The sequence below is a fragment of the Myotis brandtii genome, unplaced genomic scaffold (genome assembly GCF_000412655.1).
Source record: "Myotis brandtii unplaced genomic scaffold, ASM41265v1 scaffold230, whole genome shotgun sequence".
NCBI lineage: Eukaryota > Metazoa > Chordata > Mammalia > Chiroptera > Vespertilionidae > Myotis > Myotis brandtii.
The window spans coordinates 5,242,489-5,255,774 of NW_005358650.1; the positions used below are offsets into that span (position 1 = coordinate 5,242,489).

The following is a 13,286-nucleotide window of genomic DNA, read 5'->3' on the forward strand; positions in this document are numbered from 1 at the left end:
AGAGGGTGTGGTGATCAGGAGGCTGCTGTTGCTTGGATCTGCACCAGGGGCCTAGGTCAGGATCTGGTCCGCCAATCACAGCCCAGAGAGTCCTTTGATGTCAGTAGTAGCCAATCAGAGCTTCCAATGAATAAGCGCTCAGGAGTGGGATCACGCTGAGTTGATTGCACTCTGGTCACTGGTAGACAGGTTTCCATAGCTTCAGCAGCTGATGACTGACCAGATTCTGGCTGTGAGCAATGGAAGGACCCGCAGCGTCCTAGTGGGAGAGTCCTCAATTGGTTTTTAATATTGGGCATGTTATATCATCTGACCTGTTGGAAGTTTATTTCAAAAGAGTCAGCCAAAAGTCTCCATCTAATACAATTAAACAGTCTCCTTTCTATGTTCAGTAACAGTGTTGTAGATAAAAGTAACTGAATGGGATTGAAGAAACTAACAATGCTTGTCACTTGTATAAGATGAAGGCTTAGTAATTATGGTGGACTGACTGTTGCTGAGAGAAATGGAGGCATGGGGTACCTGCGTTAGAAGGTTTTTCCTAGCAGCTATATTGGGATTCTTGAAGATGTGTCCCAAGTTTTGAAGCCCTTCCTAATAGTTTCACTTCGGCTTTAGATACGTTGTTACAGTGTCAGTTATCTGTAAACCAGTGGTTCTCACCCTGGGTGAGTTTTGTCTCCAGGAGAAATTTGACAATAAATATCTGGAGACATTTTTGTTTATCAGGTGGGAAAGTGTTACTGGTATCTATGTAGTGGGTAGAAACCATGAATGCTGCTGAACATTCTTCAGTTACAGAACTGCCTCCTACAGCAAAGAATTATCTGGTGAAAATGTCTATAGTGTCAAGTTTGAGTAACTCTGCTCTAAACAATGGAGTTAAATGATGGTAGGGTGTCTCAATTCTAGTGACAAATTCAATTTCTTAATTCCTGTGCTGCTTGGTGAAGGAATATGACATAAATTACTCCTGTTATTTTAACTATTACATTGCTCCCAAATAATTTATTCATCAAAAATATATTTACTGTGAACATATACAATAGTGTGGTAGGCCTAGGGGGTGGTGGTAGGCGTGGGGTGGAGGGGGTCAGTGATGGAAAAAAATGGGACACCTATAATACTTTCAACTTTATTGTTGAGTTAAATATTGATGAGTTAAATATGTGTGTGTACATATATATACACATATATACATATATATATACTTACTGTATATTTAAATTTGCAAGGGTTAATCCTTTCAAGGATTTCATACTAAAACTAGAGGCCTGATGCACGAGATTCGCGCACTGGGGGCGGGGAGGGTGTCCCTCAGCCCAACCTTTGTCCTCTCGCAGTCCGGGAGCCCTCGGGGGATGTCCAACTGACAGCTTAGGCCTGGAGGCTGAAGAGGCTCCCACCACCACTCCTGCATTTGCCAGCCTTGAGCCCTGTGGGAGCATACTGACCACCAGGGGGCAGCTCTTGCATTGAGTGTCTGCCCCCTGGTGGTCAGTGTGTATCATAGCGACTGGTCCTTCTGCCATTCAATTGATTTGCAAGTTAGGGTTTTATTATATAGGATGGATCAATTTATTTTAATAATCACCAAGAAAGAATGAGCATGGAAAATAATACAATAAATAATAAATAATCATACCCTATGCCTTTTCTGTCCTGAGAAATTAATTTATTAATTTTGTTGTTGATTGTGTTGAAATATTATGTCCAATAGAAATGAACGAAACAAGTAGTTTGTGAAAAATAAATTCAAATGACCAGTAATTCTGTGACAATTAAATATATAGTATATATTTTTTTTAAAAGAAGCTATTTCACCTACCAGATTGGCAAGGATTTAATAATTTGATAATACCCAGTGTTGTGTAGGTTATGGAGGAATAAGCTCTCATGAAGTCTTGGCAGAAATGAAAACTAGTGTAACCTATTTGGAGGATAATTTGGTAATATATATCAGAATTTAACTTGCACATACACTTTGACTCAGGAATTCTACTTCTAGAACTTTAGCCTACAAATATGCAAAGATATGTATGTCTGTAGCCATAATATGGTGGGTTGCCGTAGGTCTGAATCCTGACAGTATAGTTTATTATCTTTGTGAAACTGGACAGATTACTTAATTCCTTTATGCCTCATTTTCCTTAAATGTAAAATGGTAATAATGACATCCAACTCATAGTGTTAATATTCTATGAATACATGTAGAATGAATGGAATATTCCTTGGCACATGGTACAGTTTATGTATTATTTTTTGTTTTATTACTACTTACATTAAGGACTGTAAGCACAATGCTTAGGTTTTTCAGAGGCCTTTGTAAATATTCGATATCTGAAAATTTTTTGTTAGTTCCATGATATGAAAAGAAAACTGCTACAAGGTATAATATGTCACTTCATTAATTATTAAATTCAGAATACACAAAAATATTTCAAACAATTCGTATGTTACATTTTCTCACTTTTAATATCTGCATATGAATGAGGGTATCTAAGAAATCACTTTTTAATATATATGATATTATTTGAATAGAGGTTAAGGACTATAAAGATCTCAAACAGTCCTTTTTTTTGAGCAAAACACTGGAAACACCCTAAATAGTAATCAGTAAAGATTTGGTTAAATGAATTTTAGTATATCCATAATTTTCCCATTATTTAGGTTTTAAATAAAATAAGATAGGTTAATATGTATGCTTATATGGAAAGATATCTGAAGTATATGATAAAGAGCAAAAACAAGTTATAGAATAATATTTATGGTGTGAGCCTATTAATAAAAAATGGTACATATATGTATGTTTGTATATACATAGACTATATCTTGAAATGGAGGAGAATGGATGGGGTAAGTAGGGCAGCATGTTGGGGCAAATATTGATAATGTATAAATAAATATGGTTTTATTTCTCATCTCTTTGAATTCTTTTATTAGCATGACTATCTCCAGAATATTAGGTATTCATTTTTTCTTTCATTGTGTCAGTTCCTTTTACTAAGCCTTTGTTTCTGAGTCACGTGGCTTTAAGTAGTTTTAGAGTAGAACTCTCCCAAAAGCTCTATTTGAAAATGCTAATATTTTATAGAATGTGCTTACCTGTATTCTACATTTTTCCTTAGCCCATTTAAGAGCTCTAATGTGTTAATGTCAAATAGTATTAAGAAAAACTTCAGGAACATTTCCCTTTTTGTTTTGCAGTCCTTTATGTTTGTTTAAGAGGTCAGTGACCACCCTGTCCATTGTGAAAGGTTATGCTAGTTTGGAAGTGAGAATCATTAATATTTGTGACTGCTGGAGAATTTTTCTATAAATAGGAGTCATACTGGCAGTCTCCGAGACTGCTGATTAGTAGTGACTATGAAACAGAGAATATTGGACCACATTTCTCTTGGACTCTTCACAATTCTTGGCTAGATGTCAGATGCTGTGAATGATTAATTGATATCTTTGTTGAGTGAGTGAGTGAATGAAGACTGTTTTATGGAGAGATTTCAGGGAGTTTCTGAATAATGGATCTCATGTCTGGCTTCATATTATGATTTCTTAGGGAGCTTTTAAAAATGCTGATACCTGGGACCCAACCCAAAGCAATTAAATTATATTTATTGATGGTAAGATTGGGCACTAGAGTTTTTGGTAAACTTTCCACATGATTTTAATGTGCATACAGGATTGAAAATCTCTGCCATAAGCCCATTAAAGTTGTAGAGGTGTTTGTGTTACTTTCTGGGGGGAAGTCCCTGCAAATTTTTAGAGGGCTTCATGACCCAAAATGACTATGGACTAATACTTGAATATCAGTCTATTTCTAATGAACTTATAGTCCTCAAATTTTATAGAATTATTGGGGAAAACTAGCCTTTTTACAATAGACTAACTAGATGACACCTTTTAAGTTTTTCTTTTTCTTAGGTTCTTCATTGTAACATACAATTTATTTTCATTATCAGAAACTTATTTATAAATTTAATAATTTATGTTCTTGGTTTTTATTTATTTTATCATGTAGAGTTTTCTCAAATAAATGTAAGAGGTTCTGAGATTATTATACAACTAGTATCTTTATCCAAAACAAGATTATATAGTTTTGCTGCCTGCCCTTTTTCAGACTTGATGAAAATCTAGTGATAGGAGAGTGACATTATCGCATTCACCCACTCAGCATTTTGCTATACTTTTATTAATTACCTATCAATTATATTTGTAAGTGTGGCATACACACACACACACACACACACACACACACACACACATATACACACACATATATATACAGGGTGTCCCAAAAATGCATATACACTTTTAAAAATATATGTATATTTTTATTGATTTCAGAGAGGAAGGGAGAGGGAGAGAGAGTTAGAAACATCAATGATGAGAGAGAATCATTAATCAGCCACCTCCTGCACGCTCCACACTGGGGATCGAGCTTGCATCCCGGGCATATGCCCTGACTGGGAATTGAACCATGACCTCCTGGTTGGTAGGTCGACACTCAACCACCGAGCCACCCCAGCCAGGCTACACACTTTTTTATTGAAACATATCCATGCTCATTCATTTGTCTGTGGTCCACAGGTAATCTGCCACAATGGCAAAGTTGAACAGTTGTGACAGAGACAATGTGTGGTATTCTCATTACTTCCCACTGCTACTTGGTGCAGTACAGATCATAGTTGACACAGTTATAACTCAACAGCATTTTAAGTGCCACACATACTGCTGCCCAAGATCATTTTATTTACTTTTTAATATTAGTCCATGCCTATTAAGTCAAAACAAGAAAATAAAATGGATTTTGAATGTCATACTTCTAAGTCACAGTGGAGTGTGGATTATTTTGTTATTGAATTAGATGGTAAAGCATTGTGTTTATTTTGCAGTGACATCCTGGCTGTGCTAAAATAATGCAATATATGCTTACATTACCAAATACACATGCCGTTCAATATTACCAGCTCAGAGAACAGTGCTAGTCAGAAAACTGAGAGGATTTAAAATGGAATACCTCATTACAGCAGACTTTCTTCAGAACAATATAATATGTAAATGAGAATGCAACCAAAATAAGTTTCTGGGTGGCTCATTTGTTAGCCAAGTAAGCAAAGCCATTTACCAATGATGAATTAAGTAGTGTTTCATTGCAGTAACTGAAGAAATATGTCCAATGAAAATAAACAAGTTATAACAATTAGTTTTTCAGTGAGAATATTTGCTTGAAGAGCTGAGACATTGAGAGCTATATCATTAGTTGATTAAAAAAACAACTCAGATAATTTCATGTGCTTTCCCCTGACTCTTGATGAGTCAGCAGGTGTGATCAAAAAGTGCTCAGCTGTTGTTTATTTGAAGAGTCGATGCCTAGTTTTAAGTGACTGAAGGCTTACTCTCTGTGAATAGCCTGAGTGGGTCTACTACCGATAAGAATATTTTCAAGGAAGTTAAGACAACACTAATCCAGTACAAACTGAAGTTGAATCTTTTAAGATGTGTAACAAATGATGGTGTTAAAAATATGTGTGGATCAGAAAGAGGCTTAGTTGAACAAATTTACAAAGCATATGGAAATGTTAAGAGTTTTAATCCTATGGTTATTCATTATATTATCCATCACCCGGTACTTTGTGAAAAATACTTGAATCTAACCAGATGTTATTGAATCAATCATGTCACCAATGACCTTCATTTGCTCTTGTGGACTTTACCATCATCCATTACATGAATTTTTGTTAGAAATTGAAACTGAGTATCTTGACTTGCCCTATCACATAGGACTTTGATGATTTAGAAGTGGAAAGTTTTATTGGTGGTTTTTTTGGTTGGTTTGTTTATTTTTAGTTCAGAGCCCAGATTGTAAGTGATAATCATTAGTCACTACTAATCAGCAGTCTGGGAGACTGCCAGTATGACTCCTATTTATAGAAAAATTCTCCAGCAGTCACAATATTTCTAAATAATCAAAATTTCCCTCAACTGTTGTTATTGGAAACTGAATTCTCAAAGTTTTGGATATTAGCTTGTGCTAAAGACTTGATAATTTTCCTATTGAATTCAACCTAAAATTACGAGCTAATATAGTGCTTATATGCAGAACATACATGCAGTAAAGTCATTTAGATGACAACTAATGTTATTTGAATCCCAGGAAATGTCAGGTTGTTTTATATACTTCCTGTGCAGTCCAACATTTAAACATAAAGCAAGATCACCATTCTTATAAAATTTGTAGCTGATGAATTTTCTGAGTTCAAGCTATGTTTCTAGCAGCATGTTTTGGAACTTGGTGCAAATATTTCGACATTTCAAAATCCACTTAATTGTGCAATTGAGGAGTTCCCACCTAACTTTAGAAGTGATGAATGTTCAATATAGTGACATGCTAAAAAGCATGCAATATAATTTTATAAATGCCAGCTAAGCAGTAAATATATTCAATTGAAATCATATGCTCATGGATTGATAATGGTATTTGGCAACACTCATCTGTGTGAAAAGATATTTTCAAAGATCAAATACATAAAATCTCATTATATATCTGCTTTAACAAGTGAACATTTGTAGCTGATTTTGATGATAAGCACTAGCTTTGAATTTCAATAAAGGTAAACATTATCACACTAAAAATATTTCTATCTGCATAGTAGACTGTTATTATGCTAAGTTATACTCAATTATTATTATTATATTTTGAATTTGTCAATAAAATATTTGTGAATTTTTTTTCTCCTTTTTCTTGTATTAATATCTATATTATATTCCTTGATTTTGTATCTTGGTGGAAAAGCCTAAAATATTTTACTCTCCAGACCTTTATAGAAACTGTTTGCTGACTGTTGTGGGAATGGCACCCATTTTACCTATTAAACTGTCTGAATCAACTTTCTCAATTGGTGGCATGACAAACACTGCAATACTCTCATGTCTTAAGAAGGGCCTTGGTTTTATCAAGTCTGTTTTTGCCTGTTTTCACAGTCTTTGCTCAAGTTTTTTTTGGGGGGTGAATTATATGCAATTTTATGAGGCTATGTTAGGGAATACTTTTTGAAAGAGTGGATTGGAAAGATTTGGAAATATGCAAAATATTAGAAGCAGATGCTATGTTAGGAAAGGTTGATTAAGGGAAACAAAGAGGTTACACAGAATGTAGGTGGATTTGTCAGATTGCAGGTGGCTATCTTTAACAAAAACTTTTGCATGGTTGATTAGAAGTCACCTGTTTAATTTTTGGAAAAACTAATACATATTTGTGCAATGGTATAGAAGGTTATACCTAAATTGCTGTGAGATTAATAAAAAAGGTTTATTCCATTTATGCTGCAGTAATAAAGATGTTAGGAAATTACTTCAGGCAACTGTCACCCTTATTCCATTTGTTTTTTTATTAACCCAAATATCACAATTAATGTGACAGTATTGGAAACTTACAATTTTTTAGGAAGTTGGGTCTCTGTAAAAGTGCTGTAAGATATAGATGATGTTATCCAGTGGTTTGGGAATACAAAAAGTGTTGTATAAGTACTGAAAACTTGTTATGATTCATAGTAATTATTTTAGGCTTTTTAATCTTTAAATACAGTCAAATCCTTCAAAATTAACTAATGCATGCAGATGATAAAAATCTGCAAAATCTTACAGGAGGGTATACAATGAAAATCAAGGTTCTCCCTCTTTTTTATAGACCCCATTTCTAGTTTCCAGTGTTAATTCATTAAAAAAATGTATGTATCTTTTCAGTATGTATATATAAGCACTACATGTATATAAATTGTTTACTTAAATGGGGTTATTCTGTGCATAGTCTTTTGCCTTGTTCTCTTAACGTTTATGAACTCTTAATAGGGTATAGTGTTTTACTGCTTTCATGTAACATGATTATTGAATTTAGTTATTTATTGATGGACATTTAAATTATTCCCCAGTTTGTTAATATTGCCAGGGCTGGAAGCAGGTTTTGTGGAGACTGAAGCTTACACAATTTTTTTTTTTGGGGGGGGGGGAACTAGAACAAATACCATACATATTTACCGATATAAAATTAAGTATAGACCCTTGGAAGGTATCTTGCAAGTGAGGTGCCTGAAGGTTATGTGTCATTAGCGTTACAGTAAGTTCACCTTTGCTTATTGCAATTACAAGTAGTGCCACAATAAACATCCCTGTGATTACATCTTTTTGCACTCATTGAAGCATATTATTTTGGATAAATTTTATGAGGTGGAATTAATAAAATGGACTCCCGATCACAGGCATGTATCTGGGTTACACGTTGTATGCCCTCTCCCCAGTTGGGAGGCAACCAATCTATATGTCTCTCTCACAATGATCTCTCTCTCTCTCTCTCTCTCTCTCTCTCTCTCTCTCTCTTCTTCCCTGCCTTCTCCCTGCTTTCACTCTCTAAAAATCAATGGAAAACATCCTTGGGTGAGGATTAACAAAAAATCAAGAACAGGGACAGATCCAAAGACAGAGAAACAGCAATCAGACTGTTAATCCCCAGAGGGAACATAGGGGAGGGTGGGGGTAAGGGAAAGAGATTAACTGAAGGACTTGTATGCATACATATAAGCCAACCAATAATGGGGGAGGGGAATGAGGACATCTTTGTAATTCCTTAACTAATAAAGAATTTAAAGATTTAAAAAAAAATCAACAACAAAATGGTCTGCTCTGTACCATCCAATAAGATAGCCACTAGCCACATATGTCTGTTCAGCCCTTAAAATGAGGCAAATGCAACTGAGGGACTGAAATTTTACTTTAATTTAAATTAAATTACATTTGGCTACTGTTTTGGACATCACAACCTTAAATGTCTGAGTGTATGTGTGTGTGTGTGTGTGTGTGTGTGTGTGTGTGTGAAGTGAATGTAATTAATGTATGGATTGATAATGAGGAAACTGTTCATTCTAGGTTGAAAACTTTAGCAGAGGAACTTATGCAGACACAGCAAATGCTATTAAACAAGGAGGAGGCTGTCCTGGAGCTGGAGAAAAGAATTGAGGAATCTTCTAAGACCTATGAAAAAAAGTCTGAGTAAGTAAAACAAAAATAACTTGAAGGAAGAAAGTGTAATTGATAACATTTTACTAAATACTCCATTTATGTGTATTATGGATTTAAAATTTCTAGAAGCTGAAATTTCATTTTAAGTATAAAACTTAGAAACTTTCTAGGACTCTAGAAAAATAGTATGTGTTTGTTAATATAGTGTACAGATTATATATCTTAATATTTTACATTTAAGTACTTTTCTGAAAAATCCTGTTAAAAGTTGTCTTTATTTCCCCTCATCACTGGCCACAAGATTCATTGTGAATTCCTTGTTAAGAAAGTGACAGGCCAGTTATATGTAGAAATTGGCTTCTACTGTGTTAGAAGGAAGCAAACATATTAAAAAATAGCAGTCTGCTTCACCTATAAAAATCATATTGAGATTTGCAGTGCTGCTTTTGTGTCACCATTGGTTTTCTTGCTCATTTCTAGATCTGTAAATGTTTTTCCAAAACCTCTAATTTTACTTGTCTTGTTAAACTCTTGCTTTTAATTTTTGTGTTAATTATGTTTTCTACTGTTTTAAGTAAATTTTGAAAAAATTAAAAAAATTCTAATTCGACTTTGGCAATGATTTGCATCTCCAACAGGGATTAGTTTCTTTCATGTGACTAGCCCAAGTAGAGTTCCTTCTGTTAAATTCTCACATACTCAAGGAAATTGTGATGTGTAGGATTTCTCTCTTTGGTCTATACTTGCTCTTACTTTCACAACTTTTCAAATATTTACTTTTCTCAAATCTCTGATCTCCTTATCTCTCCCACTGAAGTCAAAGACTATCTCTCCTACATTGTAGAAAAAGAATCATCAGGTGGCAGTTCTTATTTTCTGGGACTAGATATCCAAATCCACCACATTTGTTCCCATTCTCTTTCCTTCCATAGAGGAACTGCTCCTTGTTCTAAGTCTGTTTCTTGTGTCTGTCTTTTGCATCACATCATCTCTTACTTTTTTAGAAAATTTGCATTGTTTTATATATTATGTCCAACTTTTCCTCTCATCAGGATCCTATATCACTTTTTCAATATGCCTATCTTTTAAAGAATGTTTTTATTGATTTTAGAGAGAGCAGAAGGGAGAAGGGGAGAGAGATAGAAACATCAGTGAGGAAGAAACATGAATCAGGTGTCTCCTGCACTCCCCATACTGGGGATGGAGCTAGGCTGTGCCCTGACCTCTGAATTGAACTGGTGACCTCTGGGTACATGGGATGATGCTTAACCAATTGAGCCACACTTGTTAGGGCTTTGCTTAGATCTTGATCCTAAAAATAATCTTCACCTCTCTGCCCACTCCGGATAACTCTAAATTTTCATAGTTCCTCTGTCGTTGCTTTCTGTTTTCTTAGTCAAACTTGTTCTAAGAGTAATTATGCACAAGCATTTTCTCAACTCCCACTTAGTTCTCAACCTGCATATATCTGGCTTCTGCCCATTACTACTGAAATAGGTATGTGTAAGATCACCAATGATCTCTACATTACTAAATTTAGCAACTGTTTTACTTAATCTCCCCACAGTATCTGACTTGATTGACTTTATGTTTCTTCTTTTCTTTTTAAAAAAAATATATATATTGATTTCAGAGTGGAAGAGAGAGGGAGAGAGGGAGAGAAACATCAATGATGAGAGAGAATCATTGATCGGCTGTCTCCTGCACGCCCCACACTGGGGATCGAGTCTGCAACCTGGGCATATGCCCTTGACCCGAATTGAATCTGGAACCCTTCAGTCCGCAGGCTGACGCTCTATCCACTGAGCCAAACCAGCTAGGGCTATGTTTCTTCTTTTCAATTGGCCTTTGGGACCCAATATGCCAGATCCTACTCCTCTCTTTCTGGCCACTCTTTCTTACAAACCTATTTTCCTCCACTCAGCCAATCCGTTTTGGAGTTACTAAAGGCATGGCCCTAGGTTATGCCACCCACCTCCCTGAACTCTATCTCTAGATGATCGCCTAAAGATGACCCATATTTATTACTTCTAGATTTCTCCTCTGAACTGTCTGGCCATGCAGTCATTTGCCTACTTGACAGGCCTACTTAAAAATACCCTAAATTTTCTGTGTCCGAGGCTGCATTAAAAATTTCAATCCAACCCAATTCAATCCAACCTAGTTCACTCTTAGTATTCCTTATTTCAGTGAATGGCAGCACCATCCATCCTATTATATAACTCAGCATGGTAGGAGCCTGCACCTTTCATTTATAGGATGGCTCTTATTACAGCTTGGTGTTAAATATCATATTGGAGTCACTGAGCCTTTCAGAGGTGAGAATAGAAATGTAAGTTACTCTGGGCATTCCTTTAATCTGAAAAATTTCAGTTTTGTATCACTAAATCTTCTATTTGGATTATAAAAATAAAATCTATTAACCATTGCTAATATTACATTCAAAATAGAATTATCTTTTGCTTTTTTCTATTTGCAAATAAATTTCTTCCCATGTATACAGAAGACAAAGCAGTTCTACTTTTTACAGCTTGTAAATGAACACATTGTAAATGACTCCTGTTTTAAAATTTAGTGGTTATGAAGAAAGACAATAGGGTAGCTGACCCTCTCATCAGTATGTATGACCATATATTGTTGGAAGAGGCAATCTTCAAGTGTTATCTTAATCTAGAAGTTGTGGGCTTCTTTGATTTTTTTTTTTGGTATGCTTTCTTGACTCAAATCGTTGACTTTGACTCTTTATCTACATAATCAGTGTGATCCATGTTCCTTCACCTATTTATATTTATCAGGAGATGAGAATGGGAGTAGAGGAGAGGGACTTACATGTAAAGGGTGGTGGATATATGGGAAATAGCATTTCTTGAGTTCTTACTCTGTTCTATACATTATATTGGATGTTTTATATACTAGTATAGTAAGCCAATGAATGTTATCTTTATTTTGCTTTCTGTATAATTGCTCATATTTTAACTTTAGGAGAATTTAGATAACTTAGAATCACATGCCTAATAAGTGGTAGAAAACACATGAGTCCCTGACTCAAAAGTTTCTATCTTTTTTGATCACAGAATTTGCTTGATCTTATGCTTTTAATAGTGCTTTTAGGAGAATAAATTAGAAGGGATAAGTATGTCAAGCAATTCAGAGGATGAGTCTTGTTTAACCCAACTTCTATCAGCCCTTCGTTACCATGGGAGTTTTATTGCTGGCTTCAATAAAAAAAATCTTAAAAATGTTATGTATATTTACATAAGGAAATAGTCATTGTGGAATCTCATTAATTTAGACATTAGTAGGGTTGAAATTTGTCTTTGAATAATATGTTAAAGTGTTTTGCTAAACAAATAGTCTTCAGGGATTCTGGGGAAATGTTTGATTTTCAATTTTGTGTTTCTTTTTTGTGTGTATATGTGTAAATATATGTAAATATATCTACATATATTTAAGTGCACTTAATTAAAATCAATTTTTATTCAGTTTTAAAAGTAGATTTAGAATTATTTTTACTCTGTAACACATTAGCTTTATATACAGTGCTACTTGAAAATAACAAAACAATAAAACTACATTTCCTCACAAATACTATTTACATTCTTAAATTAATGGAATCATACTGAATTTTTTGCTTAATAGAAGTACCATTATTGGATCTATTAAAATATAATATAATAAAGGACTAAAGTTAAAACCTACAAATTTGGATTTAAGTAATTATCTCTAAAACATCTTATAATAACACTGACAAAATATATAAGAAATCATTTGATAGTTTTGATTCCTATAATAGAGTGATATGAAGTGAAAAGTGAACTTAGAGAATGATTTTTCTATAACATGAATTTCACACAAGAACAGAATTTTAGCTTATATAAATAATGTAGCCCTCAGTTGAAATGTTGCAGAATTTTATTTAAAAAAAGGTAAAGAGAGTAAAGCCAACCACTAAAAATGGTATGATTTTAATACAACATGAAGCACCACTCTAGTGTACATATCTTTACTCATTACTTTTAGAGTATGTTTACTCAACTGGAAATAATATAAATCTTCACTTGATTTATGATCCTTGACTACTGTATTAGAACATAGTTTATGGGAAAATATACCAAACATATGTCTTTTATGACTCAATGGCATAAAGAGCTAGACTATTACTGTTGGTTTTAGTGCTTGGTTTTAGTTTCAAAAAGAGAATGATTAATTTTGTACCAATATCACCTAGTACTTAAAAATACTTTCTACATCATAAAATCATAACTCCTAGAGCC

General features: G+C 34.3%; 1 protein-coding gene across 5 annotated transcripts in view; it reads left to right on the forward strand.

The window, feature by feature from the left end:
• Window positions 1-13,286, forward strand: part of FER (fer (fps/fes related) tyrosine kinase) — a 316,192-nt gene that overhangs the window by 88,162 nt on the left and 214,744 nt on the right. For all 5 annotated transcript variants that reach the window (XM_005866441.2, XM_014539888.1, XM_014539886.1 and 2 more), the window contains one exon: window positions 8,920-9,042. In XM_005866441.2, coding sequence (XP_005866503.1) covers window positions 8,920-9,042 — 123 coding nt within the window. The remainder of the gene's footprint in view (window positions 1-8,919; window positions 9,043-13,286) is intronic.